The sequence below is a fragment of the Lontra canadensis genome, unplaced genomic scaffold (assembly GCF_010015895.1).
Source record: "Lontra canadensis isolate GAN:19392208 unplaced genomic scaffold, GSC_riverotter_1.0 scaffold57, whole genome shotgun sequence".
In the NCBI taxonomy this organism is placed as follows: Eukaryota; Metazoa; Chordata; class Mammalia; order Carnivora; family Mustelidae; genus Lontra; species Lontra canadensis.
This window is the reverse complement of record NW_022631051.1, coordinates 12930496-12954777: the sequence shown is the minus strand read 5'-3', so window position 1 is coordinate 12954777 and position 24282 is coordinate 12930496. Positions and strand designations below refer to the sequence as shown.

The 24282-nt window shown below is 54.0% G+C and overlaps 2 protein-coding genes across 3 annotated transcripts in view; one reads left to right on the top strand and one right to left on the bottom strand.

Annotated features, from left to right (window-relative positions):
* Positions 1-13063, top strand: part of GNAZ (G protein subunit alpha z) — a 29134-nt gene extending 16071 nt beyond the window's left edge. The window contains exon 2 of the mRNA XM_032876042.1: positions 12365-13063. Coding sequence (XP_032731933.1) covers positions 12365-12709 — 345 coding nt within the window. The 3' untranslated portion in view covers positions 12710-13063. The remainder of the gene's footprint in view (positions 1-12364) is intronic.
* RSPH14 (radial spoke head 14 homolog) overlaps positions 1-24282 on the bottom strand; it is a 79434-nt gene that overhangs the window by 48659 nt on the left and 6493 nt on the right. For both annotated transcript variants that reach the window (XM_032876044.1, XM_032876043.1), the window contains exon 4: positions 21743-21861. In XM_032876044.1, the coding sequence (XP_032731935.1) occupies positions 21743-21861 (119 nt within the window). The remainder of the gene's footprint in view (positions 1-21742; positions 21862-24282) is intronic.

The following is a 24282-nucleotide window of genomic DNA, read 5'->3' as shown; positions in this document are numbered from 1 at the left end:
GAGAACCAAGGCAGTCCTCCATGGGTCTGGTCAAACAGTGGGTGGGCAGCCCTGTTGAAGCAGAACGGAGTCTGAGAGCCCCGCACCCAGGCCCCCACCCTATAGGGTTGCTTCCTGCCTCAGTAAGGGATCAGCCACTGACCCTCCCAGACTGTCCCACACATGCCACCCGGGGAGCCCTAGAGCTGAAATAAGCCAGGGAGAAAAGGGGGGTCAGATGCTGATCTGAGTGGACACCTGACCAGGGGTCAGAGAGCAAGGGTAGCCAGGGCCTACACTGGGGAGGCCTGGGACTGGGCCTGGGGCCACAAGAACAGAGTGTGATAGGAAAGCATGGAGTGGGAGTATGGATGGTGTAGAGGAGAGGAAGCCCCCCATGGCTGTGACAGATGGAGGGGAGAGAGTGGCAGGAGCTGCTGTCCCTGTGCATGGACAGCGCTGTGTCCGTCTTTCTCAGCCTGGCCATCCTGAGGGCTTAACCACAGCTACAAGACCAGCATATCTCCACGGCCTTGAGGACCTAGGTTTGGAGGATGGGCAGCTGACCTGGGCCTAGGCAGCAGTGGAAAGTGGGGGCTGTCCTGAGGGAGAATGCTGCTCGCCCCAGAGGCCCTGAATGCCCGGGAGGAGTGAACGGTGAGCGACAGTCCTTCCTGGCTCCCCCACATTGCCTTGGTGTCTCTCCTTTCTGTGCTGTCCCTGCAGATGGCTCCAGGGACAGTCAGGGGCTCATCTATTCATTAGCCTCATTAATCCAGTTCTCCAGTCTGGCAAGGCAGCATTTAGGTTTGCGGGAGGAAGAAGTGGGAAATGCTAACCAGATTGGTCTGGAAATGACCCCGGTCTCCAGCTCTGTCTCCAGACATGTCCCCCTTTCCTGGGGCCAATAGCAGTGGGAAGGGTACCAATAGCAGTGGAGGGGTGGCTGTGGTTGTCTGAGGCTCTCCTTGGGATGGGAGTGGTAGGCCTAGGACCTGGGCCTAGGCAGGCCAGGCAAACCCTCTGAGCCCGTTTCTATATCCGTAAAATGGGAATATTGGGAAGATCCCCTTATAGCCTCTTTTCTGAGATGAACGGAGCTGGACATGCAGGCACCATGGTACCCTCCACACAAAGGAAGCAAGGTCCAGAGCCATCAGGGGCAAAAGTTGAAGCTAACACAGCCACAGGCTAACACTGCCAAGGGCAAGGCACCATCCAGTGGTCCCTCAGTAACACTGCCAGCATCTAACCTCCTCTTGCATGGGGAGGCCCCCTCCACCCAGGGGTGCTTCAGCCAGGAGCAGGTCACTGGGAGGACCTCCCTTCTCCACTGCCCACTACCCTGTCCCTCAGGAAGGGACAGTTGAGGGTCACCTCAACTCCCAGACCCCCTCCCCTCCCCTCCACCCCAACAAGGAGGTAGTTATAGCCAACATTTCTCAGGCCGGCCAGCCAGGGCCAGGCCTGTGTGCCCCTGTGGAGCGACGCCTGGCCCAGTTCAAGATCAGCAGCCTCCTCCTGCCATTGGTCTGTGTTGCGGTGTGAGGCTCTGAGGGTGGAGGCTTTCTCCTCAGTTGTCATGGAAACAGCAGTGAGTCTGCTGAGCATCTGAGTACTCAGCTCAACAGCAGGAGGGGAGCAGCCACCCTGGGCGGCAGCTGCTGTGACAGACTCTCAGCAGCTCAGCATTTGGAAGGACCCAAGGGGCTGCGGTGCTCCTCAGCCTGGTGAGCCCAGAGGGCAACTCAGAGAACTCCTTGCCTGCTGTCTCCCTGTGGGTGGCTGGGCCATAACCACATCGGCCCTCTTGTCTGCACAGGATTATGGTGATTTCTGTCCAGGCATGAGTGAGCTGAGCACACAGGCCCTGCCCTCCGGGAGACACTTGCAGTGAGGGGACACATACTGTGGGGCAGAGGAAGAGAGTGGGGAAACACAGATTCCAGCAGGCGACAGCCTTGAGCTGGGGCTGCCTGGGGAGCTCCGAGCATCCTGTCCCTGTCCCTGCAGGCATAAGCCAACATGACTCAGGCCTCCTCCACCTGCTCCCGCAGTGGGCCTCTGCCGAGGAGCAGCACTGCTGCTCCCTATGTGGTTTTTGCCTGTCTGCCCATCCCTTCTGCTGTCTCCCAAATGCGTCCCAAGCCCCTCACATTCAGACAGGTGTGTACAGTGCTTCCCCCTCCCCAACTCCAGCTCAAAGGAGAGTGGCAGGCCCGCCCTGGAGCACAGCAATCTGTCCACAGGTCCAGGATGCAGCTCGCATTTGCAGCCACAAATCTCCAGTCTCCAGCGAGGCAAGGCAAGGTGAACTCAGCCCAGCAGCCAGGGAAACCCCAGAAAGTCTCAGGCACTGCCTGGGGTGTGGTGGCACAAGGGGACAGGAAGTAGGCTGACAGGAGGTGCTTCTCAGCAGAGGTGAATGGCAAAGGGTGTCCTGGAGCCCAAGAAGGCTGCTTGACCACAGTTCCTCACTGTTGGCCATAGCTGCTCTAAAAGGAGAGCAGGGTATCGTAACGTTGTGACAACAGCACAAGGCCTGAGCCCAGATGAGGCTCTGCTGGTCGTAGCATCCTTCTCACACCCAAATCCTACCCTGTCTCCTGCTCCTCAGAGTACCTCTCCCTCCTCCACTGCTTCCCCTAGGGAACTGCCCCCCACCCCACCCCAAGGCACAGTTCAAGGAGGCCTCCAGCCCAGTCTGGGGCTTGCACTCTGCTTCTTGCCACCACCACCCTGTCTACCTGCAGGGAGATACAGTCCAGGGTTTTGTACCTCTGAGCACCCCATGGACAAGCTGGAATCCAAAAGAGACTTGAACCCTGGAAGGATGAGGACCCTCAGTGGACTGGCTGGGGAAGCAAAGGGCTTTGGGCCACCAGCAACCTGCAGTCTGGGCCCAGCCTGGCCTCTTGCTCCCGGAGCCTTAGGCTGGGGCACCCCACAAACAGCCTCCACCAGCTTCCCGTGGCCACCCAGCAAGGCCACCTGAGCACCCCTAGGCCATCCTAGACTTCTCTGCAGCTTTACATGAAGAGAAATATACACATACTCCTCTCTCGCCCCCAAAGACCTGCCCCCCGCCCCCTACTTCCTTGGAGACAAAGAATAAGCTGTTTCCCTGGGTGACTGACATAATCCTTGAAGTGATTTTACTCTCGAGGCACAACCCTGTCTGTCTTCACCCCGGGCAACAGCTGCAAACATGTCTAACACAGGTCCCGCCCACCCCACGCTCCTTCCTGCCAGGGACTCAGGGCACAGGTCTGAGGGTGGGGCCCGCTTGCCCTCCTCCCTCTGGCGAAGTCTGGGGGCACCAAAGCCCTAGTGGGGCTCAGGATGGGCCGGGGAAGTCTTGGAGGCTCCTTCCACCTACCAGGCCCAGGGTACAGGATGCTGGGCCTCCCCTGCCTCCCCTGGTCGGGGGAGGGGCAGTTGGCATTGCAATGAGGGTGGCTGCCAGGCTGACCACTGGGACATGCCATTCAGTGGGTCAGCACTCCCCCACCCATCAGACCACACCCCGCCAGCTGACGGGCAGCTCCCAGACCTTGGTGCCCCCAAGCTTCCACCACAGAGGGAGCCCCGAGGGGTCAGAGGCTTGGCTGTTACTTCGTAAAGGGTGCCAGTTTTGAGGTCCAACCCCAAATGAAACTTCCCCTTTGGCCCATCCAACCATGGTGCTGCCAGGCAGCCTCCGTGCCCTGGTCCTGCTCTCAGTGCCCTTGGAACCTGGCACTTTGCTGCCCGGGGCCAGGCCCGGTGGCCCAGCTATGGGGTGGGTGGCCACAGGGCTGGCTCCATCCATTGTGAATGGAACTCATTCATGTGCATAGCCCAGCCTCCCAGCCCTGCTTCCAGTGTGAAAAGCTGAATTCACAGTTCCCAGGAACAAACACTCCAGGCTTTTCTACAATGCACAGACTTGAGCTTCCCAGGTTATAACAAGACTGACACCTCATCCTAAAGATGAGGAAACTGAGTCCCAGGGCAGGACAGAGCCTCCCCAGGCTTTGGAGCCCCAGCTGAGCCAGTGCTAAGGCCCTGGCCCCCCACTGCATCCCCTCCATCCCCTCTACCAGCTTGTCCACACTAAAGCTCCATGCCTTTGCTGATCTTTACTCTAGTGCCTTTCCCTGCCCTACCCCCCACAAGGCCCAGGAGAGATGGCCCCTCCAGGAAGTCTCCCTTTTTATCTCAGTCATACCCATGATGGCCACCACAGCCATGAGGACTGAGCTTTCCCTGAATATCACACTTTAGTTCTCAGCCACCCTGAGAGGGGGCAATGCAGGTGGGGAAACAGGCTTGGGATAGCTAAGAGCCAGTGGTTGGCAGATCAAGGTTCTGACCCTCATTGGCCACTCTACAGCCACCACACCACCTCATTCGTTTCATCCTCCCTAGGACTGGCTCGCTGAGAACAGGGCTGTTGGCTCACCTCTCCATAACCCTTATGCTTAGAACAGCATCTCATGCAGAAAAGCCCCTGGAGAAGGTCTACCAGGGAGATAAGGAAGGAGTGAGGAATGCAGGGGCTCAGCAAGGAAGGAGTGTGGAAGTGTTGGCAGGCTGGAATTCCAAGTCACCTGGACCCCAGGGTGCTGGGAGGAGTTGAAACCTTGATGTCATCAGCATTTTATGTGAGGTCTAAGGCTGGAGACCCCTGTGGACTCCTGGTTGGGCCAGCTGCCTTGCCCTGTGCTGTGACCACAGTGAGCCCTGTACCGGACCCTGGGGGGTGGGAACCTGGTGGAGAGGGAGCAGACAGGGACACAGAATGGGTCAGTACAGAGCCTTGCCCAGCCATGCAACATATCACATGCTACCTCTTCCTGGCATCCCCCACTCAATCCCCCACTCCATCCCCCACTCCATGAAATATGCCCATCAGTAGAGGGCAGGCCCCCCGGTTGGCCTCTCCTGTGTTCCAAAGGCCTGGTTGATGGTGTGTTCAGCATGAGTCGGCATGTGCATACGGCTGCCCAAAACCAGTGTGACCTTGCAGGGTAGACAGGTACTGGTCCCATCACCCTTGGAATGCGTGTCCACATGATGTTGGGAACAGGATGGACTGAACTAGTGTTCTATAAGGACTACAGAGCCGGGAGCTGGTATGGAAACCAAGGGAATCTGGAGAGTGCCCAGGCCTCCTGGGGGCCCCACAGGGAGCAAGGAGCAGAGTCCGCACAGCCTGCTTTTTCCTAGAATAGGACAGTGGGGGACCCGTGTGATGGTAACAGGCCAGCAGGGTTGGCTGTGCACCTGCGTCAGGCCAGGCACACCTGGACAGGTGCCACATAGCATGCCTGTGCCAGATGGGGACTCAAGGCCCAAGAGGTAGGTAGAGGACCCAGGCCCCATAACAAATGACAAAAACCAGGAGTGTGAGTCTTTGTGTACATTTTCTCCATTAAAAGCCAGCAGCCACGGGACGCCTGGGTGGCTCAGTTGGTTAAGCAGCTGCCTTCGGCTCAGGTCATGATCCCAGCGTCCTGGGATCGAGTCCCACATCGGGCTCCTTGCTCGGCAGGGAGCCTGCTTCTCCCTCTGCCTCTGCCTGACTTTCTGTCTGCCTGTGCTTGCTCTCTCTCCCTCTCTCTCTGACAAATAAATAAAATCTTTAAAAAAAAAAAAAAAAAAAGCCAGCAGCCTTTGTGAGGCTGGTATCCCTGTCTTCGCCTCACAGATACGGGGCTGGGGCGCCAAGAAGCAGGCATTTTGCCCAGAGTGACACAGTCTAGAGGCAGTCTGTGCAAGGCATCTCAGAGCAGGTAAGGGCCAGAAACAGGGAGTCACATAGAGGCAGGGGCTGGGAGGATGGGAACACCCAGATCATGCAGAGTCATTGTGCCCCGTGAGGGGTTCCTGATTTTGCCCCAGGAGCTCAGTAAAGAAACTTGAGGATGGAGAGGGTTTCAGAGCATGCTCATGCCCCTTCCCCATAGCTTGGCCCTCCGTCCAGGGGTGGTCAGTGAGTCACCACAAATAGGACCTGTGTCCTAACAGAACACCCGTGGTGGCCTGTGAGGAGAAAACAGGAAGGACCCTGCCCTCTGGGCACCCTGAGCAACAGGTGTCTTTCAGGAGGAGTGCAATGGATGGAGGTCTTTCTCTCACCTGCCTGCCCACAGTTCGGGGCTGCCAGAAAGTGACGTGTACATTATTGTACAGGTTTGTTAGGCTTATGGTAAAGAGACGCTGAAGGGTCCCCAGCTCCAAAACCAGGCCACCGCCCCTAGTGCGCCCCAAAGTCGTGTAAAGTTGCAGATACGCTGCACCCCAGACTGCATACTCTTACAGGTTGTGGAAGCAAGCTGCATGATGCTCGAGGAGCTGGTACAGGCTTTGGAAGGAGGAAGGAGGGTTACAGACTGAAATGAGCCCCCAAGAAGGACAGATTAGAAAGACCCACGGCAGGCTGGTAGCCTGGGAGTCATTAGCCACCTCCCTTACCTGTTCCCCTACCTTTCTCTAGAAACTACAGTGCCTTGGGAGGGCTGAGCAGTGCTCCCCCCAGTCATGGAGGGAGCCAGAATTCACTCAGAGAGGGACCCAAGAACCATGGACCTGCTGGCCCCTCTCGCTCAGGCAGGCCAATGAATTCTCAAATCAGTGGGAGTCAGACATGCTAGAAGAGGCCATGCAGGAAACGTTTGGACCAACCCCTTTGCCTGTTGTGGGGCCCATTCCACTCATTTGCAAAGTGCAAGGGCTGTCCTTGAGTGTCCGTGCTTGGGTTCAAAGTTGGGTCTCTGGGAACCAGCCCTCTGCCACCCAGCCAGCGTGCAGAGAAACCAAAGGCAGCCCTGCCATGTCATAGCTCCTGGGCTTGACCTATCAAATCGGGGAGCTGTGGTCACTAGAGGTGCTCCGCCTGGCACCTGGGGCTGTCCTGTGCACCATTAAAAAGCTAAGGGAACCTCCTGTGAGGAGGTAAGCCTCACGCCAGTGAGGGCAGGGCCAGATGGCCATCGAATCTCCAGGCTGAATAGTCACAGGAGGCGATCTGAGGAACCAGGTGGGAACAGAGGTGCTGCAGGGCCCAGGAACCTGTCAGGCTGGCTGGCTGAGCCCAGGTCTGCAGAGAGGCCTCTCTCCCTCCAGCCCAAGGAGCTGTTCCTGCACTGGGATCCATGGTATCCCAGAGCAGCTCTGTGTGGGCAGTGCAGGGAGGGGGGCCTGCCGCCGAGAGCTGAGAGGAGATGACAGACCCCCTGTGCCAGGGCAAGGGCAGTGAGTGGCATGGGAGAGCACCCACAGGGCAGCAGCGGCCTCACACCAACACCTTCCTTTCTCCTCGCAGTGGTCCTGACATTGAATGCCATGACCATCCTATTTTGTACATGAGGAAACTGAGGCCCAGAGAGGAGAAACGACTTATTCAAGGTTCATCAAAAACTGATGGTGACAGCAAACACCAGGCCTCTGGCCCCAGACCCTGTGCTTATAACCAGGGACAGGGATAGCACTTTTGTGACACCAGGAGAGCCTTCGTAGAGAATCAGAACTGAGGGGCAACATTCCTCTCACCAAATGCAGGCTCCCTTTCGCACCCCAGCTCACCCTGGCCATGGGCGTCAAAATGAAGCTGGTCCACTCCAGGCCACCAGAGGTGCTGACAGTAGCCATATGCCAGGTGAAGGCCTCTGCTGCCAAGTTCAACACTAAGCAAAGACTCCACACTCACAGGCCAGCAAGCTCCTTAGGAACAGGCCATTAGGGGCACCTGGGTGGCTCAGTAAGTTGAGCATCTGCCTGCGACTTAGGCTGTGATCCTGGGGTCCTGGAATTGAGCCCCATGTCAGGCTCCCTGCTCATCGGGGAATCTGCTTCTCCCTCTCCCCTTCCCCCTCCCACTGGCTGTGCCCTCTCTCTCTCTATCTCAAATAAATAAAACCTTAAAGTGGTGGGGGGGGGGCACCTGGGTGGCTCGGTTGTTAAGCATCTGCCTTTGGCTCAGGTCATGATCCCAGGGTCCTGGGATTGAGCCCCACATTGAGCTCCCTGCTCAGTGAGAAGCCTGCTTCTCCTTCTCCCACTCACCCCTCCTGCTTATGTTCCCTCTCTCTCACTCTCTCTCTCTCTCTGTCAAATAAATAAATAAAAATCTTAAAAAAAAAAAAAAAAAAGACAGAAAGAAAGAAAAGGAACAGGTCATTACATTAGGTCCTGCCCAGTGACATCCACAGGCCACCTGATGGAAAGCCTATTCAGTGGCATTGAGTGTATTTGGACCTGTCTGAATAGTTGTGGGTTTTTTTGTTTTTGGGTGGTTTTTTTTTGGCAAATGGCCAAGAAATGATTTCTTTACCACTCCAGGGACAACATCCAGCCACCCAGCTGCCCCCCCACTGTCTGACATGGCTTATTACAGATCACTGATTTCTCTCCGTTGGGTTGTGTGATTCCCACCATTGCCCACACTTCTGATAGGAATTGTCTGTTCCATGTTATTTATATGAATGAATGTGCAGACAAACCCCAGACTCTTAGAAAGGGCCATCTTGCTGGTGAGCAGGCCCTGGAGAGAGCTGGCTGGGTATCAGAGCCCCAGGCTGGGACTGCTGGGGGCTACTGGTGGGTGTGCTTTCTTCTAGGGGAGCTACCTATGACCACTGCTTTGCTGGCAGCTAGAGTGGTAAAGGCAAGGAGGGCTTCTTGCTGGAAGAAAACATGTTGATAGAGACACAGGGCTCTTAGCCGAGCCCTGGGAGTTGGCCTTTCCAAGCCTCCATCTCCCAATGTGTAAAATGGGTAGCACCCCTGTTTGCAGCACAGACATGCCCTGCAGGCTTCTCGGATTCGGGGTCTAAGAGGTTGTTTGTGTCAGGCTAACAGAAGTTTCACAGGACAAGGGGGTGATGTGCTAGCAATGATTCCAAAGCTGCCCCTGGCTTCATTTGCCCTAGGGGCCCAGCAGCCTGCTTGAACTGCACAGGATGGTGCCCAACCCTGGCTTACCACCTTTGGGGCCCTCAGCAACAGCTAATGACACCAAGTGGGCAGAGTCACAAGGGAACTGGGTGGCAGGGGGAACCCCATCCAGGCCAAGGAGGAGAAGAATGGGGCCATAGCTGGTGTCCAAGCCATGCACACACACCAAGGGCCGGGGGGTAGGGGAATGGGCAGGAGAGGCCCTAAAGGCCAGACTGAGGGGCTGGGACTTTATCCTGGTACAGGGTGCATAGCCAGACATGTGCTGCAGGAAGGTGAACAGGGGTATGGGGGTGGGAGAAGTCAGGGGAGCTTCCGGGAAGAAGGGGTCTTCAGCTCAGCTGCAGAGGGTGAGTGGAACAAGGAAGACGCAGAGGTGGGGCAGAGAGGTGCACCCATGGCACTCATTCCTCCCAAACTCACACTCACGTGGTTTCAAGAGTTACTGCCCAAAACAGCATGTTCCTTTTGCAATGCTCTGTGCTTTGAGGTATCAGGACACTGCTCTGCCCACTTGGGATGCAGAAATGCATGTGCCGCAGTGACAGTAGCACCATGGGCTCTGAGGCCCCAGGGCCCCACCCTTCCCACGCACCATCTCCTGGCTTTGGGCCCCCCTCAGCAGAGGAGCCTGGCACAGCGTCAACACGTGTAGGCCACGAGCACCCAGGCAGCAGTAGGGGGTAACTGGTGGAGCAAAGCATTTAGCCCAGTGCTTCCTAAGCTCTGAAGCTCGTGTATGTTTCCACAAGCCGGTCTCTGGTCAGTGTGTCCCCCAGGCAGTGCAGAATCCCGCCTGGCAGCACTCGCACAGCCACAGTGTCTACACAGACAGATTTTGTGGTTATTCTTTGATGCCCATCATCTCCCAGGTGTGTAAATAATGGCCAGTGTGGTTACCTGTGGTTTGTCCCAAGAAAGAGAGAGCAGCAGGAAACCTGAGCCCCCAGATGCCAGGGAATCGAGCAGAGCCCCAGGACGGGACAAGGGCCCCACGTGAGGGAGTCTCCTGTTCTGTGATCCTAGGCAGTAGCGATTCTCTCAGCATTTTGCAAGGCACTACCAAGGGTATGACTGCCTGTAAGGAAGTGCCTGAGTTCCCAGATTCCCAAGTAATGAACATGAGGCTTGGAGAGATGTCTAGGGTCCAAAAAGCCTGCCAAGAACTGTCAGTCAGGTAGAGGTTCATGTGGGACAGGAAGGACTGGTCAGTTGGGGCTGAAGTTAGGAACCCGGGCTGTGTGCTGAGCAGGAAGAGTGGCTGAGGTGGCTGTGGGGTGGGAGGGGTCATGTGGCCTGTTAATTGTCCCAGTGCCACAGAGGGCCTGCCCTCAAGGGACCGACCAGCGGAGGCCTCAGTGTGAGCGCTGGCCAGCACATATGCATTATTTCAGCATGTTGGGGATGCCCTTCTGCCCCTCCACTGCCTGGACTCCACAGCCTGCCCAGAGTTGCTGGGCTCAGACCGGATATAAGAGCGCCCCTGGCTTTCACCCCCAGGGACCCAGCAGATACCCATTCTGGCCATGTCCTGACTCCTCTGCCTGGCTCCCAATCCGTGAACCCCAATTCAACCCCCAGGGCCCAGCCCTTGGGGACTGGCCTGCTAGGTCCCACCTGCTGGTGGCCAACCCATCCCCCACACCCAAGTCCTAGACCTCTGTCTGGGCTCTATCACCTGCATGAAAGCTGGGACCTATCGCTAGTCCTTAGGGCATGCTCAGCCAGTGTTTGCTCAATGAATTAATGCATGCGTGCTAACGACTCCATCTGTTATTTATCTGATGCGAAATTTGGGGTCAGAAGCACAGCCCCTGATTATGACATCATTCCTAAGAGAATTGATAGCTCTGTTGGGCTTTACAGTGTGGCTTCCAAGAATCCATTAGAGCTAATTACTCCCCAGTAGAATGTGACATTCCTAGACCACCACTTATCTCACATTTGGGAACATTGTGGGGCTCCTTCCAGGCACTGCTGGGGCTGGGGTTCCTGTATCTTGTTTCTACAGAAAGGTCACCGCCACCCCTTTTTCCTAAGACCCCAAACCACTCACTTTCCAGAGTTTCTGGTATTCCTGAGCTCATTCTAAACAAGGCACAAGATCAGTTTTGGAAAACAGGAACTCCAAGGTGTCTATGGAATCCCAGGGCAGCTTCTCTGAGGTGGGAGAGTCATGACAAGTACCTCTGAGCTTCCTCTCCCCACTCGAGCTGGTTCCCTCTCAGCACTGGTGCTGTTCCATTATGTACCTCAGACCGTTCCAAATCTCCAGGAGAGTAGAGTTTCACTGAGGCATCCTCCTGGACACCCCCATCTGGGGTGACCTCACTTAGGCTAACAGTGCTGCCCATCCATGCTGCAATGAGCCTGAGCTCCTGGCCATGGAACTTGGAGCACATTTCCCATCTCCCCAAGCCTCAGCTTCTTCTTCTGTAAAATGGGAACAGGAAGGTGCAAGGTCTGAACCAGCTGGCATGCCATGGCCACACCATCAGCACCAGCTGTGGCTTCCTTCCTCATTCCCACACGACTGGTGATACAATCTGGTCAGAGAGTCCTGAAATCCGACACCTCAGATCTAAACTAAACCAGTTCCGGGCTTTGTTTGGACATTTGGCTTGTTCGTTTTATTTTGAAATGAAGGGTAGCTTTTGCCATAGTAACTCACCAGCAGTCCTTTTAGAAGCTAGAATCATCGGTTCTCTGTGGAAACGGTGGGTTTGGGAGTCACACAGATGCGTTATGTTCATTAAAAACTCAGTCACTACAACCCATTTAAGGTCCTCAGATGGGGGTAAATAAGGGCCAGTGCCACTGGGGTCACTGAGCCTCCTGGACCACTGTTCTCACATGAGCCCAAGGTCCTGGCAGGGGCAGAGGGGACGGAGCCTTCCCCAACTCTCTAGATTGTGGAGCCTTTGGTTAGGAAGCACAGGCTCTCCACTCACAGATCTGGCTGAGGACTGATGGTACCATGTGACAGCACTGAGGCTTGGAGGATGGGCCAGAGCTGCTGGCCGGGCAGGCTGGCCACACTCAGGTTGAGGGAGGCGTGATGGCAGCTCGGGCGCGTTGAGCTAGCAGGAGATGAGGCCCTCAGCTGTGAGTACGGAGTTGCCCGGGTCCCTGCGGCCAACAGACGCTGTGCAGCAGCCCCAGGCCGCAGAAGAGGGTCTGATGAAGCAGAACATCCCCTTACAAAGACATGTCAGGGTGCCACAGGTGGGACCAGCCCCTTCAGGGGCCCCAGAGCCTGTAGGAGGCAGGCAAAGACAGACTTGGCCTGGCAGAGGAAGGACTTCCCACCAGGAGGGTGGTATTTCCGGGGCCAGTGCCGGGTTGGGCTTGCCTGCCACGGGGGGCTTCCTCCCACCAGGGCCGCCAGCCTAGAGCCTTTCCATGCTGCATCCCCTGATTAACGCCAGCATTTTCCTGCCCACAGAGTCGGATGGCAGAGAGCCTGCGCCTTTTTGACTCCATCTGTAACAACAACTGGTTCATCAACACCTCACTCATCCTCTTCCTGAACAAGAAGGACCTGCTGGCGGAGAAGATCCGGCGTATTCCGCTCACCATCTGCTTCCCGGAGTACAAGGGCCAGAACACCTACGAGGAGGCCGCTGTCTACATCCAGCGGCAGTTCGAGGACCTGAACCGCAACAAGGAGACCAAGGAGATCTACTCCCACTTCACCTGTGCCACCGACACCAGTAACATCCAGTTTGTTTTTGATGCGGTGACAGACGTCATCATACAGAACAATCTCAAGTACATAGGCCTTTGCTGAGGAGCCAGGCTGGCCAGTTTGCCTGTGGCGAAACCCCTGGGGTGTCACACACCCCCACTCGTGCTAGGGAGACCCAGCCCAGGGGCAGAAAACGGGGGAGGCCTGATGAATGTCCCCCCCGCCCCTCCACCTCCTTGGCCCCCACGTTTCCGCAAACATAAATATATATGGATAGATTGCTAGGTAGGTAGACACACACACACACATGCGCACACACACAGTCTGGAGATGGCCAAGTTCCCCAAAGTGTTGGAGCCTCTTGAAGACTTAAGCAGCTGTCACCAAGTTCACTACAAGCCCTTCCTGCCCCTTCACCTTGCCTTCCCGAGTCAGCCCCGCTCTGCATGGGAGGAGGGGGGGAGGTGTCCCTGTGGGACTAGGAGGAGGCAGCTGGTTCATCTGGAGGAACACCAGGTCTGCCCAAGCTTCGGACTGGGGACCTTGCTACTGACCAGAAGGGAGGACGAGAGCAGGGTCCATGCGCCTTCCCTGCTGGCCACGCCTACTGCTGGCCTGCTCTGTACCATGTTTGTTCTGGAACCAGGGTGCGAGGCCAGATGACACCACTAATCAGACCTCTAGCCACTCACAGCTCTTTTTAAACAGCTTCAGAATATGCAGCAAAAATCCACACAATAACAGGAGTGGCACGATTTGTTTCGAACTCGGCCAGCTGGGTTCCAGCTTTTCTTCTACCAGTCTGATGTTTTATAAATCAAACCCTGGTTTTTCTTCTCTGACATCCTTTTTTTTTTTTCTTTTTGGCCAAATCTCGTGGTGTTTCGCAGAAATACGGAAAATTTCAAATGCAGTTGAGTATTCTTTTTTAAAATGCAGATTTTCAAAACATATTTTTTTTTCAGGTGGTCCTTTTTGTGTCTGGCTTGCTGAGTGTAAAAGTTGTTACGTGGATGAGCCTGTCCCTCTGCTCCCGAGCGACACTGGGGCTGACGGCCACCCTGTGGCAGCCTCGTAGGGCCGCATTGTACATAAGCCCATGCAGCGTCCTCCTGTTTCCGGTGCGGTCTCTGCTTCATTTTTATTTCAGAAAATAAACGTGATGTATTTCAAGAAGGTTCTTCACCGAGGAGCGAACAAACAGTAGCTAAATGTCTTGGTGTTTAAAGAGTAAATTATTTGTGGCTTTGCAAGTGGAGAAAGGGGAAGCGAGAGATGGGGCCCCAGCCCCTGCATGCCCTGCACCCGAGATGGGCCGAGAGCTACTTTGACTCCTGTGAAGGCTCAGCCGGCGTTGTAGCCTGAGGGAGGCCCTGCTGGGACCTTGCACTCTGGCCCTGCCTGTCCCAGGGCCTGTGGCACCTGCCACCATGGAAGGACCTTGGCCCAGGGCTGCATGTAAATATGAAACCCCTGCCATCAAGAGGGAAGGCACCGCCAGAGCCCTTGCCAAATCTCCTTTTCTCTCAGCCTCTGTTCGGTACCCGTATGTCCAAGGTCAGTGTGTAGGATCACAGCCAAGGACTTTAAGAGATGTACAGAGGGAAAGAGGAGCTGGTGATTGTATGAAAGTTAAAGATTGTCTACTTTAAGAAAATAAAATAACCTGAATGAGCTGAGCCTCGTGCTGCCGTGCTGTGAGTGTGAGCGGCTGACCTGCAGGACAGTGCCCGGAGACACCATCCAGGCCCAGCTTGCATTTTCCTCTCCCCTGATCTACACATTCAGGCACAATCACTTTGAAATGAACATCAAGAATAAACAACCTTGGGGTGCCTGGGTGGCTCAGTTGGTTAAGCGACTGCCTTCAGCTCAGATCATGATCCTGGAGTCCTGGGATCAAGTTCCCCATTGAGCTCCTTGCTCAGTGGGGAGCCTGCTTCTCCCTCTGACCCTGCCCCTTCTCATGCTCTCTCTCTTGCTCTCTCTCAAGTAAATAAATAAAATCTTAAAAAAAAAAAAAAAAGAATAAACAACCTCAAGTGAGGAAAGAAAGTGTAAGAGAAGGGAGCCCTGCCAGGCCCATGTGTCTGGAGGGGCTGAGGTTTGGGGGTGATGATGGCTCCAAGACCCCCACCCAGCACTGCCCCAGGCTGCAGCATCCCCCAGACCCCTCCCAGCCTAAAGACACCTCTGCCAGAGTACAGGAGGCAGACAGCCTGGAGGGTGCCAATAATGCCCAGCCATGAGGGTGGGGTCCTGCAGGGGGTAAGGCGGAGGGGTCCCCCACGTCTTCCCATCTGCTGGCGCTGACTTGTGTGGTTAGGGGCATCTCCATGTGCTGGAGAGCACTAATTAGGAGTCGAGTAAGTGTGTTCACCCTGCACCAAGCACCTTACACATTATTTTAACACCTGTACCACACAGCAGGTTGTCAGCTGTGACCCGTTTTACAGATGAGAAAAGGCGCTCAAGTCAAGGTCAGGGACTGGTGGAGCAGAGAGGCGAGTGTTTCCCACAGCCTAGCCCTGCTCCTGATCATTTTGCACCCAGACAGCGTCCCACAGGGAAGCACAGAGCCACTCTGCACCTCCTCCTCAAATCCGGGACCTACACAAAGCTCTGAGTGAGGACCAGCAGGTGGGGAGATACACATTACAGGGACACAAGTACAGATCAGTCTCTCTCCCTTCCCCACCCCGAGCCCTCATGGGGATTCCCTTCACACCTTCCCACATCACCAAACAGCAAAAACCCAAGGGGACTTTTGTATAAGAAGAAATAGCGTGTGACTTAAAATCTTGGGGACTTATTTTACGCTTTTAATGCCAACTGTGAAAAGAGCAGTAATTTCACCATGAGCATCCTTCACCCAAAAATACATAGCTAGAAGGAAAATAGGAGGATTCTGCCTTCCCTCCTGATGTGCTCGGGGTAGGAGGTGGCTTCCCTGGGCCAGCGCTCCCAGTTCCTGGAGTCCGTCAGCCGACTCTCCCAGGGCCCCATCTCCACTGCAATCTGTCTGCACTCCATTTTTTTTTTTTCCTTTTACACCTCTGTGATCTGCTACATGAACTGCCCCTCCCTGCCTCATTTCACTGACCCCTCTGACAAGTATGTTTCCCATACTCTCCACTTCCACAACATTTCGGAGACCAAGTGCCTTTCATTTTTCATGTCGTACGTTGCCTATTTTTATTGAAGTGTAATTGACATCCCATCCTTTTAGTTTGAGTACTTCATATTGAGTACTTCAATATGTGTTATGAAATGATCCCCATGAGAAGTCTAGTCACCCTCTGTCTGTGCTGGTTCTTCCTCTGGTGGGACTGCAACATCCCCCTTTTTCTCTGCTCATGATCCAGGTATGTCTTCCCCATGCTCGAGTCCAAGATGGCCTATCTCTTGGGGCCCAGCCCTCCAGGTGTTTGATGTCCCCTCCCTCCCACACTCCCCTGCATGAAGCACCCATGCCAGGGCAAGGTAGGAAGGGGCTTTGGCCCACCTTCTTCCTCTACTGTGCCCAGACCATACCCAGTATGGAGAAGTCACCTGCTAAGCTAAAGGTCCAGGAAAGGTCCACCATCAGTCAGAGGGAAATGAGCTCTGGGACCAGCAGCAGAGGGGTCGGCCAGAGGAGGCCAGAGTTGGCAGGAGGGCAAGCCTAAGAGGAGAGGTCTACCCTGTGCAGGAGGAGCTGGCCCAGCCTCGCCATCTGCAGGTGACTAACAACAGCCCAGGTCCCATGATGCAGCCAAAGACTCCCTCTCCTAGGGCACACCTACCATGTGGGCTCTGAGGGATCGCCATCTGCCCCTATAGCTCTTGTGGTCACCTGAGACAGAGCAATGGGTCACTGACAATAATCCCAGCTCTCCTTGGTGACTGCTCACCGCATGGCTCTGGGCTGAACCTGGTATGCAGTCATCTGATTCAATCCTCCCCAGCTCCTGAGACGCCAAGATTACTGGCTCTGTTTTATAGAGGGGAAGGCAGAGACCTGGAGGGGGGATAACTTCCCAGCATCACATAGTGTAACAAGTGACCTGACCAGGTCTGGGTCCCCAGGGCCAGTGCTCCGTCTGTCCACCCTCCCTGGAGCCCATGCAAGGCCCTGGCCATCTAGGACAAATGGAGATGGGGTGAGGGTCTGCTGCCTCAGGGGCAAGTGCCGGGAAGGGCCACAGTCCCCCATGAGGACAGGGGGCTCCACCAAGGCTGGACGGCACCCTGGGCGCTCGCCTAAGAGATGAGCTGGGTGAGGGGTTTCAGTGCTGATGTAGGTCCAAGGCCAGGGGCCAGCTGCTTCTGCCCAGCGCAGGCACCAGAAGGACTTGACCCGCTTTGTGTAATGAGCTGTCCTCAACTGCCTGGGAATATGAAAGCCTTGTGGAGAGGGCTGAGAAAGACTGCCTGCTCCAAGAGAGCCCAGAGGGATAGCTGCTGGGATGGTGACCTACCTTGACTGGGCCAGACAGGGAAAGGCTCTCCTGTCTGGAGAAGGCCAGTAGATGGGGAGGGTGAGAGGAGACAAGGCTTCAGGCAGGTGCACCAGGCTGGGAACCAGGTGGACACAGTCATCGTTTGTGGGCATCATCCTTTGCTAAGTCTGGGAAGGGGGCACAGACTGTCAGGCTGAGGACATGCTTCGGGCCTGCCAAGGCTGCCTACAGTGTGTCAGAGACAGAACAGTCCCTGCACCGTGCTGTTGCCACAGCTGGGCCAGCAGCTCAGAGTTCGGTCCAGACTCACAGGTGCACCCAGTCACCCTGGTTCCAGGCCACCATCAGAAGGCCCAAGGGGCCTGGGCAGTGGCCAGTGGGGCTGGTAGGGAGACACTTCTAGGGCCTGGTGCTATTCGGCTGCCTCCCAAAATCCAGTTACAGAAGAATCCTCAATTTTGACATCAGAGTTCTCTCCTGTAACGCCAGCCACAAAACAAGACCCATTTCTGCGTGTGGTTAGCAAAAATGAGGGAGCCGACAGAGATTCCCCCAGAATTCCCAGCGGTTACTCAGGGCCCGCCTGGCAGGGAACCTGGGCTGGAGGCTTCTGCCTGGCATTTGCCTCTATAATCCTGCTTTCCCTTCGCCTGACTTGCAGCACCCCAGGGCCTGAGATGAGAGCCAGGCCGGGTCAGGCAGTCATTGGTCCTATGGCACCCCCTGCTGGTTACTCTGGGAAACCACACAGCTCACCAGATCCCTCCAGGCCCAAGGACTCAAGAGGGAGGACCTTCCCCACTTCCCCTGCAGCTATCTCATACTACAGAGGGACACGGACAGAGCAATTGAGGCAAAGTGGCTGGACCAGATCAAGGGCCCAACATGGTTGTTGAATTGATGAAGGAGGGAGGGAGCTAATTGCCACAAATAACTAAAAAAATGATCCTTTAAAATATGGCATAAAGGCTGCTCACACCAATATCTGTTGAGTGCCGGGCACGCAGCTAGGTGCAGAGGGTGCCTTTTGGAGTGGCAGCAGATAGAAAACCTGTACTGATGACCACCAGCTGGAGAGCCAGCTGAGCCCAGGCTATGCCTTACACAGGCACCCAGACTCCCATGCCCCGTGATAAAGCCGAACTACTGCCCAAGATCACACACTGGTTACAAGTACACCCACGAAGGAGACGCACCCACCCCACCCTGAGACCCAGTGAGGACACCACCTGGGACACATCCACACTGACCACACCAGAAGCCACAGTGCTCAGAGTTCCCCCAGGCAGACTTCTTGGGGCATCTGCCCTAGCCTATGTCTCTCTCTCCCCCCCCAACCACTGCTACACATCCCTCACCAGAGTATCCCAGGCCTCCCTTGTAAGCACCTCACAATGAGCAGCATCTAAGGAAGGCTGTGATTCAGGGTATGTTGCTCCTGGGGCCTCTGGTAAGGTTTGTCCCAACCACGGCCCCCCTGCTCTTTGTGATGTGCCCAGTGCTTGTGGCTTCCAGAACAATTTTGCAGGAAAGAGATAGAACCAGGCCCTCTCCACCAGAACACAGATTACCATAGAGCTTTTGTAGCTAAGACCAGACTGGCAAGGTCTAGACAAGAAGACCTGTAAACAACAAACAAACAAACAAAAATCCAGGCCAGGTACCTTCACTAGCGAAATGTGAAAAGCAAAACTCTTACACTTCTAGAACAAAATAGGGCAGAATATCTTCATGAGCACTGAACACACAAACACATACACACAGAGGGAAAGACTGATGAAACCGACTACATCCAAATGGAAAACTGCTGGCCTAATGAACAAACAAACAGTGAAATGGGTGCCTGTGTGGCTTAGGCAGTTGAACAACTGCCTTCGGCATAGGTCATGATCCCAGGGTCCTGGGATCAAGTCCCACATCGGGCTCCCTGCTCAAGCAGGGACCCTGCTTCTCTGTCTGCCTCTGCCTCTCTCTCTGTCTCTCATGAATAAATGAATAAAATCTTTAAAAAAAAAAAAAAAACAGTGAAAAGCCATGCAACAGCCTAGGAAATGTCATTTGCAATGTGTGTACATAGCCAACGAAGGATTGGAATCCAGGATGAATTAAATGTTCCCTCAGATCAATAAGAAATAGAAAAACAACTCAACAGAATTCTCAGGCTCCAGGGAGGCACCTGGCAGGAGAGGCGATCCGGGTGGCGCCAGGCAGAGGAAAATTGCCTCCTCTCCCAGCCACGGGGGACGGCAAAGCCATACAACAGTGCAACAGCACAGCACACCTTGAGGTTGCTGTTGAGGATGCACAGCAGGCTCTATCCTGCCTAGAGGAGGGAGGGCAGGGAAGCAGTGGCAGTATCTGGCCGAGCTGAAGGCCGTGCATCTCCCGCCTCCACAAGGATGCTGTCCTCCAGCAGAGGCCTTGGAGGGACTCCAGGAAAATCTGAGCAGGAACAGTCGGCATCAGAAACAACCAGCCTGACCCATGAGCCAACCAGGGGTAAGTGTATTGAATGTCAGCATTACGTTCAAACAGCAGAAAGGTATGCAACAGTTAAAACAGTCAAACAGAGCCTGTGACACGGCATGGCTAAATCTCAGAATTATAACATTTAACAGGTTAAGTGGCAAAGGGATGCATTCAGCCAGATCCATTGGCATCAAGTTTTAAAACATGCTGGGCGAGATCTCTGTATGACTACATCCTTGGTAACATATAAAAGACGTACATTAGGGATATAGTCAGAAATTACTAGGGGCTCCAGGGAGGGCAGGAGAAAAGGTGCTGGGTGGGGAGGTTCACAGGGTGCTTGGACTATTATTTAAAAAAAAAAAAAACAAAAACAAGAAAATGGGAAATATGGTGAAATGTTAAAACTTAGCAAATCTGTGATGGTACCTGATATTTACTCTCATTATCTCTGTATTTCTCTGAAGGCTTAAACAGATCGCAATAATTTAAGAGAGCTGGCTGGGAGCTCTACACCCCAAGAAGGAGCATTCCCGTGTGGTGAGCAAAGGGCATTCATTCACCTGAGCCCTGAGCGCCGGTGCTTCACAGACACCCCACTCTCCCAGTGGCCCTCAATCATGGCCTCAAGAGAGAACCAGCCAAGGTGCGTTTGAGAAAGTTACATGTGCCAGCTCCCAGAGACAGATCCTGTTGGCCTGGGATAGGGCCAGGGATAAGCTCGGCCTCTCAAAAGACCACCAGAGGGTTCTGCGGTCTGGCCTAACGTGTTTCCTAACATCCAGTTTGGCCCAGCTGGAAGAAGTCTTGCTTCCCGGATGGGCAGCAATCCTGGGCCCCCAAGGGCTCCACTCCTTTGCCCTACCTCGCTGAACCTCATCCCAGTAGTCAGTTCTCTCTGGGCCCTCAACTCAGCGAGAGCTCGCGCATGGAGGTGAGTGTTTATGCCACGTTTCATGCAGGGCGATGTGCAACACGCTTGGCGAGCATCTTCTCACTTGCCCTCACTTCCCTATCCAGGGGCAGGCAAGGAACCAGGGGAAAGGCAGAGGGAACCCCGGGCCATCTCAATCCTAGGCTATGACACATTTTTGCCCACCTTTAACTTAAGTCACCCCCTTAAGGCCTTGATATCACTCCTCTCTGAATAAGCTCCCTGTTTAAAAACATGTTCATTGCACCACGTGACAGGGCGGCCGTGAACCTGACACAAGTCTGAACCCTTTAGCTGCAGTGGCTGGGTGGCTGTCACCCTGGACTCTGCATCTAAATCTAAGCAGGAACACTCAACCAAGGGGGACCTCAAGCCTGGTGCGGGAGGGGCAAGCTTTCTTTTTTCCTTAAACATGCTATGGCACACTTCACAAATGAGGACATTTACAGGGCTATAATCATCAGGGAAACACAAATTAAAACCAAAATGAGACCAAACACCCACCCCCCAAAATAGCTAAAATAAAGAGCCAGGAAAGATCAAGTTTGGGTGAGGATCAAGGGCGTGTGCGGCTGGTAGGAGTGCAAACTGGTGTAAGTATTTTAGAAAACCATCGGTGGTAGCTTCTAAAGCTGAACATAAAGCTGTCCTAGCCGCAGCAAGTCCCCTCCCAGGTATGTCTCAAAAGAAACGCATCTCTACACCCATCAAAAGACACTCACAAGAATGTTTATGGACACTGTTCTTGGGAGCCATTTGCTAGAAACAATTCAAGTGTCCATTGGCAACAAAGTGGGTAAAGAAACTGTAGTGTACTCATATAACGTGAATACCATAGTCCAGCGCAAATTGTCAAAAATCATACATGGATCTCTGAGATAAAATGCTGAGCACAAAGAAAGCTAGAAACCAGATATTACAGGATGGATGTTTCCACTTAGGTAAAATTTAAGAAAAGGCATAAAACAACCTACAATCTCATGTACAGGAGATACTGTTTCCCTTTGGGTGAGGAGTAGTAACTGGTCTGGGGCATGTGGGAAGTTTTTAGAGTGGTGGCGATGCTCTAGAAATTTCTCAGTCTGTGTGGTGATTCCATGGCATGTTCACTTAGTACAACTTAATAAAACGTTCATGTACAATTTGTGCCTTTTTGATATGTACGTTGTACCTTAGTAAAAGCATGACTTTTTTTTTTTAAACGTGCTCTAGACTGTGACCTGCAGCATGGCGCATGAGTGACCCAGAGTGGAGACCGAGGGGCCACCTGAGTGCCCACAAAGAGCCTACCTGAGGGCAGCTGGGCCACGTGCTTCAAAGCCAGGTGCAGATTCTCTCGGCAGGCTACCTGAGGGTCGTTCAGCAGGTAGGACAAGGCAAGGAGGACATCGTGCTCTAAAAAGCCCTCTCTGGGGAAAAGAATTCAGATTTAGACACAGTTAAGACCATGCCCAGAGAGGATCCAGTAAGACCAAGGAAGAAGTTGCCCACCCGCAATAGGCATGGACCACGTTCCTCTGGCTTCCAGGGAAAAGAGAAAGGCCAGAGGTGGGCAAGCCATTACACCATCCCTAGAGGCCATGAGAACAGTGTGGCTTGTGTGCCAATTGAAGAAACCACACATTGGAATCACACAGCTCTGCGCCTTCCTTAGCTAGGACTCCAATTGCTCTGCGTGCCCCTGGATCCTTCATTTCACTCTTGTGAGTGTCAGTCCTGTTATCTGTAAAATGGGGATGAGGCAGCAGAATCCCACAACTGGCCTACCCTGAACTTCAGGGACCCACCCACCAGGGCACACACCCACCGATGCTCCAGGCTCTGCAAACCCTGTCCCTCGAAGCCCCTGCCTCTCTCCCGAGCTGAATGGGGGGCTTGCCAATAGCCAGGGGCTTGCCTCCAAGCCTGGGTATGCCTGTTACGCTGCTTGTGATAATTATATAAGTTAATTAACTATTAGATAAGCCAATTAGATGTGAGAAGAGGTTTGTTGGTTTTTGTTTTTTTTTTTTAATTTCCTTATGAAAACAAAGTTGATTGCTTTGGGAAGACTCAAAAGTGAGTCTCAAAAAAAAGTGAGATGACTATAAATTCTAGAAGGCTTTTACATGCAGATTACTCCATTAATGTCTTTTGAGTTCTCTGCTCTATTGGAGAGAAACTCAAGCTGCAAATTAGATGATATTATAGGTGTGGTTTAAGCAAAAAAAAGATGATGGGAAACATCAACCAGTGGGTCCACACCCAAGAAGAGGTCTGGGTGGCACACCAGGATTGGTGAATGCCGAATTATTTGTGTCTGGGGTTAAAATGAACAGTTTAAAGGGAATGTACAATTTCTTCAATTGCTGGCTTTATGAAATTTTTTTTTTTTTAATAACTGACTCACTGCTGGGGCCAAGCACATGTGGTGTGAGGGCTTCTGAGCTCATATCTCTCAGGGCTGAGCTCAGTGAGAACTCAGTGTGATGCCCTTGCCCAGGACCTAACACAGGAAGTGCCCAACCAATCATGCTCATGCCATTGTCGGCCAGGATTTAACCTACAGTGAGTTCTGAGTCATTCTGGGACAAGAAAATCCTAGCGGGGCACCCAGGTTGCAGGGGACTTCCCTGACTGCCCATCATGAGAGGGCCTCTTCAGCCAGTTCTGGTCACCCACTCCCTGTCACTCCTGCTTTGTAAGGCTGGAGTGTTTGCCTTGAGGGCATCTGCCTCCCTCACCCGCAAGTGAGCTAGAGGTAGGCCAGGGCAGCTAGGCCTCCTGGAAGGCTCTTCCATTTTTGGGCTGTTATACCGACAGACTCCTCAAGGTGACAAGACATCAAGCCCCAGGCTACTGCCCCCATCCTCTCTTCCTATTGCTGCCTGTATGGGTACAAGAGGTACAAAAGTTTCCACATGACCAGTTACTTAGAGCTTGCCAGGATCCACAAGCTACTGGCTTTAAGTTATAGGCTCACCATAGAACTCAGGCAAACTCCAGAAATCAGCCTCTGTTACTTTGGGCCCTTTGCATTCTTCATCTACTGTGCTATGGTGGAGCAAGCCACAGTTTGGGAACCCTGGACCCTGGTATCTTGGTTCTCCTCCTCACACCTAGAGGTCGCAGTGGGAGGGATGGCAGACGCTGAAGGACAATGCAGGCCAGGCCAGAGCAGGTCCTTGGTCAGTGATATTTGCTTCACTGCGTGTCACCCCACCGTGGCCATGTCCAGGAATCCGCACCCCCCCAACCTCCTACTGCCACGAAACAAACTGACAGGCACCCCCACTAGGCTCACAAGTTCCTTGTACCTGCCCAAGCTCCAGGTACCTTTCCCCACAGTGTCCGTCAGCCCTTGTGGGCTAACCATTTAATGTCCTCATCAGGTCAAAGAGAGAAAAGAGCAGCAGGAAGGAGAGGCTCTTCAGGCCTCGATGCTCCTAAGTATTAAAGCACTTGTCCTGGGTCTGTCTCAGGTAAGCACAGCAACACATTTAACCCCCTGCACCCACGAGCAGGTGCAGACGAGGACAATGAGGTACCGAGAGCTGGGGAAGAGGCGGGACTGAGCAACCTTACATTTCGTGAGATGCCCTGACACCCCTGAAAGATCTCTACCTTCTGCAAAGGGACATCTGTTGTTTACATCAAAGCAGCCAGAAGACAGTGAGCACCCTGCCCTTGATTCCTTCTTTCTGGGTGCATGCACCCAGGGCAGCAGCACCTGGGCAGGGCTCCAGGGCTGTTTGTGATTATCCGCGCTGTTTGCAGCACCAAGTAAAACTAGTCATCCCAAGTCAAGAGTGTGAACTGAACGGATATGGGAAAGCACCTCCACCCTCCCC